The sequence below is a fragment of the Micromesistius poutassou genome (genome assembly GCF_964030765.1).
Source record: "Micromesistius poutassou genome assembly, chromosome: 16".
Classification (NCBI taxonomy): Eukaryota; Metazoa; Chordata; class Actinopteri; order Gadiformes; family Gadidae; genus Micromesistius; species Micromesistius poutassou.
The window spans coordinates 13776462-13783961 of NC_140286.1; the positions used below are offsets into that span (position 1 = coordinate 13776462).

At 49.8% G+C, this 7500-nt stretch overlaps 1 protein-coding gene across 1 annotated transcript in view; it reads left to right on the forward strand.

The window, feature by feature from the left end:
• The window catches only part of tmeff1a (transmembrane protein with EGF-like and two follistatin-like domains 1a), a gene marked incomplete at its 5' end in the record, with an annotated part of 37209 nt that overhangs the window by 26051 nt on the left and 3658 nt on the right, over window positions 1-7500 (forward strand). The window contains 2 exons of the mRNA XM_084480450.1: window positions 178-326; window positions 5939-5998. Coding sequence (XP_084336576.1) covers window positions 178-326; window positions 5939-5998 — 209 coding nt within the window. The remainder of the gene's footprint in view (window positions 1-177; window positions 327-5938; window positions 5999-7500) is intronic.

The following is a 7500-nucleotide window of genomic DNA, read 5'->3' on the forward strand; positions in this document are numbered from 1 at the left end:
CCCCTCCAGGTGTATATGTAACACTGTTTAACCCCGCCCCTCCAGGTGTATATGTAACACCGTCTAACCCCGCCCCTCCAGGTGTAACACCGTCTAACCCCGCCCCTCCAGGTGTATATGTAACACTGTCTAACCCCGCCCCTCCAGGTGTAACACCCTCTAACCCCGCCCCTCCAGGTGTATATGTAACATCGACTGCAGCGGCCACAACGAGAACCCAGTGTGCGGAACGGACGGGAACTCGTACAACAATCCGTGTCTGGTGCGCGAGGCGTCCTGCATGAAGCAGGAGCAGATCGACGTCAAGCACCTGGGGAGATGTCCAGGTGAGCCCGCTGGCTACCTAGCCCGCTAGGCCACAGCACAGCGACTCGCCGCTATGCTAGCTAACTAGGTAGCTAGGTAGCATAGCGGCGAGTAGCTGTGGCCGAACGTTCGAGGCCTACGACAGTTGAAAATAGTACGTGTGACAGGGGAATCATTGAGTTGATGGTAATATTGTGTTTGCCAGTAGTAAATTAATGAGTTTCACAGTGAGAAAGCAGTGTTTGACAGTAGTATAATAGTGTGTTTTACAGTGAGAAAGCAGTGATTGACAGTAGTAAAATAGTGAGTTTGACAGTGAGAAAGCAGTAATTGACAGTAGTGTAATAGTGAGTATCACAGTGAGAAAGCAGTAATTGACAGTAGTGTAATAGTGAGTATCACAGTGAGAAAGCAGTAATTGACAGTGGTGGAACTAGGTGATCTTCTATAGTAAACTTGATGAGTTGAAGGCTTTGTTTCACTACATGAGGTTAATTCAGATCAGTAGTAATGAGCGTTTATTTTGCAAGGTGTGGTTCTAGACCGTGGTTCCAGTCCCTGGGGGAAGGGAAACTGAATGGGTTTCCAGCAGCCAGGTAGCGAGGTTCAGGGCAGGTTAATTTGCTAATTAGAGGACGGCGCGGGGGCGGGGGGGGGGGCAACGACTTGACCTTCCCCTGTAGCGCTGTTAGCACTGATGGCTCCTCAGGTCTTCATTCCAATCTACTGGAAACCAAAGGCTGGAGGCGGGCCGGTTAGATCAGCACACACTGCAGGGCCCTCCTCCCCAGGGCCGCCCGCACAGACAGAATGTGGTGTTTACCATTCAGTCCTTTAGCAGAACGGGGGCGACCTGCTCCTGAATTCAGGTGCGTGTCTTTAAGGTGCGGCTAGGGCTTAGAAATCATCGGGCTCGTGGATGTGTATTAATCTTCAGGATTTGTTTTAATTTGAAAGAAACAGCTTAAAAACATTGATATCATGACAGTGTAATACCTCAATGTTATTTGTGTAATGGGATTACAAAAAAAAGGAAGGAAAATCACGAAAGAAAACAACAAAATAATGAATGTTCCCGACGCCCTTCTTGTCATTCAGCGTGTGTTTTTCATACGGTACAACGGCCCAGGAGAGTAGTGAGTCCGGCTAAATTAGCCTCTCTGTGCGCCGCGCTACTGATTAGCTCGAAGCATTAGGCACTGGCGCGACCAATTAATTATCCTAATGGCTGGGTGTTACCGTGGGAACTGAGGAGATGGGGCCCGCAGGGGGAACTCGTTCGATTGGATATGAAATGGTCAGTGCCGGCCGTGACCTTGTTTCGTTTGACGCGACACGTATTTTACGCATGTCATTCCATATTTCCATATTTCATTTCATACATGACATATTTCCACTGCCATCGTTCTTTATTGAAATACATGAAAACTAAATGGAGCAAGTGTAGTTGAATTACGCTGACCTGACTCCAACTGTGATTCATATCGAAATCATTTCAAAGCTTAACTTCGAAATGCCTCATATATTAAAGAAGCTGCACTGCATCTGTCCTTTAATGGCAATCGGACACAAAATAAAATCTCCATCCACTCTTAACGTCATGGAGAAGATACAGCAGAAAGCATCCATTACTATAAACTAGAACTCCACTCTTAACGTCATGGAGAAGATACAGCAGAAAGCATCCATTACTGTAAACTAGAACTCCACTCTTAACGTCATGGAGAAGATACAGCAGAAAGCATCCATTACTGTAAACTAGAACTCCACTCTTAACGTCATGGAGAAGATACAGCAGAAAGCATCCATTACTGTAAACTAGAACTCCACATCATGGAGAATTCCTCCATTACTGGAAAATGTCAAATCAGCCTGGCTGCTAACTACTAAGTGACTGAAAAAAAAGATTGTGTCCGTGTCAAAGCACTCCACAGATTAGATAATAATGAAACAATCCAATGGTAATTAGATAATTAAATAACGAGTTGATTGTGTGAGGAGCTGAGAAGGTTTTCACAAGGTCAGGGTAACAACATGATCCACCTTCAGCAGCCGGCCAGAGCTTGGAGGTGACAGCACCACTTAGTTTTTGAATCGTAGGATTTATCTCCTCCGTATTATTTATTGTGTTCATCGTCGTTGTCCCCCAAGGTCACAGAACGGCTGCTTCTGCTTCTCCTCGCCGGCCCGCCCATGTCCTCATACACCGCCGGCCGGAAGGTTTATTACTCTGGTCCACGCAGGCCAGAGGTCACGCAGGTCACCGTCTCCTCCGGTCCCGTCGTCAGGGTCAAAGGTCAAATGCTTCCGGAGTTCCTCAAGCGTGTCTTCTTGGATTGCATGTGTTGTTGTGCACTTGGAGGGTGAGGAGAGAGAGAGTGTGGGAATCAACCCAGGTCCTTTATAAGACACTGGCTCGCTCACATTTAAGATGAGACACTGCGTCGATTTGAATTACACCTCTGGATTTTATATTTTAAAACAATTATTGTACGAAAGTTCAACTTCACAGAGTTACAAAATCTTGGAGGTGCAATACGTGGCGAAAAAAACTTTTTTGGTGAGGTCATTCTGTTCTTACAACCTCGCCAAATCTCTCCTCCACAAAAACAAGAAGAATCTTTTAGCTCGTCTGCACTCGGTTCTGCGGAAGATTCTGGAAGCCAAGCAAACCACTGCGGCGAGTGATAGCTCCTAGAAGGTCCTTAAGAGCTTCTAGAAGGTCCTAGAAGCTGCTCCGCTCCGACCATCCGCTGCTGGGATCAGCTGAGGGCTCTAGGATAACAACAGGCCGGTTAATCAACACAGTACCAACACAGTTCCGCCGCACCACCGCAGCCCGTTCTACTGATTTCCCGTCAGCTGTGTTGATACAGCAAGGTTACGTGGAGCCGTGGCGTGTGATTGGCTACAAGGGAAGAGGGTGGATCAGGACGTTGTTCAGCGGAGGCCTGTGGCGGGGAGCACCTGTCCGTCACCCTGGGCACCTCAGGGGGGCTGGCTTCACAACTCGAGCAGCAGGCTTCACCCTGGGCCCGCTGCTAGGGCTGGGCGTTGGCCTGCCTTTTCATCACGTTGTGGAGGGAGAATCACTTATAAAACATTGAAACGTGTTCATCTAATATTATTAGAGCCTAACGTGGACATGAAACAACGGGACAATTTCAAACATGCTTTGGTGTTAATGTCTTCACAAATTGTATGTTTTGTGTCAACAAAATATACCATCAATCGTTCATTCCCGTATCATAACTAATATTGGGCAAGTTTGGACATTATGCACTTTTGTGTTCTCTGAATGATCTTGAATGATCTATTCCCAGCATGCACCAGGGTTTCACTGGCTTTGGTCGGAGAGACATGAGAACAATTTAACCCTGATCACTAGAGCACTACACCCTGATCACTAGAGCACTACACCCTGATCACTAGAGCACTAAGCCCTGATCACTAGAGCACTAAGCCCTGATCACTAGAGCACTACACCCTGATCACTAGAGCACTAAGCCCTGATCACTAGAGCACTAAGCCCTGATCACTAGAGCACTAAGCCCTGATCACTAGAGCACTAAGCCCTGATCACTAGAGCACTAAGCCCTGATCACTAGAGCACTACACCCTGATCACTAGAGCACTAAGCCCTGATCACTAGAGCACTAAGCCCTGATCACTAGAGCACTAAGCCCTGATCACTAGAGCACTAAGCCCTGATCACTAGAGCACTAAGCCCTGATCACTAGAGCACTAAGCCCTGATCACTAGAGCACTACACCCTGATCACTAGAGCACTAAGCCCTGATCACTAGAGCACTAAGCCCTGATCACTAGAGCACTACACCCTGATCACTAGAGCACTACACCCTGATCACTAGAGCACTAAGCCCTGATCACTAGAGCACTAAGCCCTGATCACTAGAGCACTACACCCTGATCACTAGAGCACTACACCCTGATCACTAGAGCACTAAGCCCTGATCACTAGAGCACTACACCCTGATCACTAGAGCACTAAGCCCTGTTCACTAGAGCACTAAGCCCTGATCACTAGAGCACTAAGCCCTGTTCACTAGAGCACTAAGCCCTGATCACTAGAGCACTAAGCCCTGATCACTAGAGCACTAAGCCCTGATCACTAGAGCACTAAGCCCTGTTCACTAGAGCACTACGCCCTGATCACTAGAGCACTAAGCCCTGTTCACTAGAGCACTAAGCCCTGATCACTAGAGCACTAAGCCCTGTTCACTAGAGCACTAAGCCCTGATCACTAGAGCACTAAGCCCTGATCACTAGAGCACTAAGCCCTGATCACTAGAGCACTAAGCCCTGATCACTAGAGCACTAAGCCCTGATCACTAGAGCACTAAGCCCTGATCACTAGAGCACTTAACCCTGATCACTCTACCCTCCACGACGGAGCTTTGGTAAACAGCCTCTTTGCGTCGTCTGTCTGAAACCATCAGTTTGTCTCCGCGGGGGAGAGGAGCCCTCCAGCTATCAGCCCTATCAGAGCTCAAAGTGGAGCCTCAGCACTGAGGACAACATGCAGGGAGGGAGGGAGGGAGGGAGACAGGGAGGGAGGGAGGGAGGCAGGCAGGGAGGGAGGGAGACAGGCAGGGAGGCAGCGAGACAGGCAGGGAGGCAGCGAGACAGGCAGGGAGGGAGACAGGCAGGGAGGGAGGGAGGGAGGGAGACAGGCAGGGAGGGAGGGAGGCAGGGAGGGAGGGAGGGAGACAGGCAGGGAGGGAGGGAGGGAGACAGGCAGGCAGGGAGGGAGGGAGGGAGACAGGCAGGGAGGGAGGGAGGGAGACAGGCAGGGAGGGAGGGAGACAGGCAGGAGGCAGGGAGACAGGCAGGGAGGGAGACAGTCAAGGAGGGACGGAGAGATAGAAAGGGTGGCTGAGATACATAGGGATAGAGAGAGAGAGAAGTTCACATTGAAGAAGACTCCACATGTCCATTAAAAATGGATGGGGTGTGTGTGTGTGTGTGTGTGTGTGTGTGTGTGCAGGTCCACACCTTCATCTCCCTGTGTTTAACATTCTGTGCAGCGTCTGCGATCACACTCGGCTCAGACACCGCTGTGAGGCTGAACACCATGATGTATACACTATACTGCCTCAGTGCTCCTCCACCCACACACACCTCCACCCTCACACACATTCTCCTCCACCCCTCCTCCTCCACCCTCACACCCCTCCTCCCTCACCTCACACCACCTCCTCACACCTCCACCCTCACACCTTTACCTCCACCCTCACACCTCCTCCACCCTCACTTCTCCACCCTCACACCTCCACCCTCACCCCTCCACCATTACTCTGCTCCTCCTCCACCCTCACACAGCCCCCACCCTCCTCCTAGAAGGTGTGAGCTGAAGATAAGCCCATGTTGTCTCATCGACTGACACGCCATTCCTTTGCAGTGTATTGAGTGTTTTGATTTTATTACCATTTATTAACATGCATTTATATGGTGTGTCTGCATTTTTGTGTGTGTGCGTGTGTGTGTGCGTGCGTGCCTGCATGCGTGCGTACCTGTGTGCGTGTGTGTGTGTGTGTGTGTGTGTGTGTGTGTGTGTGTGTGTGTGTGTGTGCGTGTGTGTGTGTGTGTGTGTGTGTGTGTTGTTTTCCAGCCGATAAAGAGAAGATGGGGAAGAAGGACGGCGGTGGTTCGTTTCATCCAGACCTTTTAGGTAAGAATGCAGTTCCACATCTCACTTACCACTTTACTTACCCCTTAACCTGTCCCTTACTGCTCACCTTAACCCTTAACCTGTCTCTTACCGTAACATTACCCCTTAACCTGTCCCTTACTGCTCACCTTAACCCTTAACCTGTCTCTTACCGTAACATTACCCCTTAACCTGTCCCTTACTACTCACCTTAACCCTTAACCTGTCTCTTACCGTAACATTACCCCTTAACCTGTCCCTTACTGCTCACCTTAACCCTTAACCTGTCCCTTACTGCTCACCTTAACCCTTAACCTGTCTCTTACCGTAACATTACCCCTTAACCTGTCCCTTACTGCTCACCTTAACCCTTAACCTGTCTCTTACCGTAACATTACCCCTTAACCTGTCCCTTACTGCTCACCTTAACCCTTAACATGTCTCTTACCGTAACATTACCCCTTAACCTGTCCCTTACTGCTCACCTTAACCCTTAACATGTCTCTTACCGTAACATTACCCCTTAACCTGTCCCTTACTGCTCACCTTAACCCTTAACCTGTCTCTTACCATAACATTACCCCTTAACCTGTCCCTTACTGCTCACCTTAACCCTTAACCTGTCCCTTACCGTAACATTACCCCTTAACCTGTCCCTTACTGCTCACCTTAACCCTTAACCTGTCCCTTCCCATAACCTTAGACCTAACCCTGTCCCTTACCACTGACCTGTACCCCTCAACCTGTCCCTTAACCCTCATCCCAAACAATAACCCTAACCCAAACCCTGACCTTAACCCTAACACCTGGCCCTAGCCCTTAAACCTGCACCTAAACCTCACCTCACCCCTAAGCCTATTTTAACCATTGCATAGCGTGTTGATTGATGACAGGTGGATCAGTCCACCACACATCTGGGGGGGGGACCCCTTCCACTTGTGATGTCACAAACGGGCCGATTTCGAATGACTTGTAACGGCCGCTCCACATCAAACCCGGCGGTTGAAACTAGAGGCGCTCCTCAACTGTCCAGAGGCCGGCTGAGGGGCTGTGAGGGACTCTGTACACAACGTATATCGTATACGTTGTGTAATTCACGCTGCGCGCCCTGAGCTGTCGTGTCTCCGACGCGGCCGGTGTGATCCCCCGTTCCTCGTCTCCGATGAAAGGCGGCGAGGCGGCGAAGCGGCGAAGCGGCGAGGCGGCTGCGGGGCGGTCCGTCTGGCCGGGGGCAGATAAGCTGGGCTTCGGTCACGCTGCCTCCCGTCACGGTGCTGCACACGTCTGCACACGTCGGAGCAGAGGAGACGCGGCGTTCTCACACTCGCTCGTCTCGTACCTCGTATTGACTGAATACTTAATAATGCTTGATAATAATCTGGCAACCAAAACGAGGTGAATGGAGCAGTGGTTTTCATTTTCTACCAGTGTACCCCCTCTGGGATACTTTTATAGCAGAATAATATAAATAATGCATGTGCGTTCTAATTGGAAGTGTCAGCATGAACATTAAAAGGGTGAAA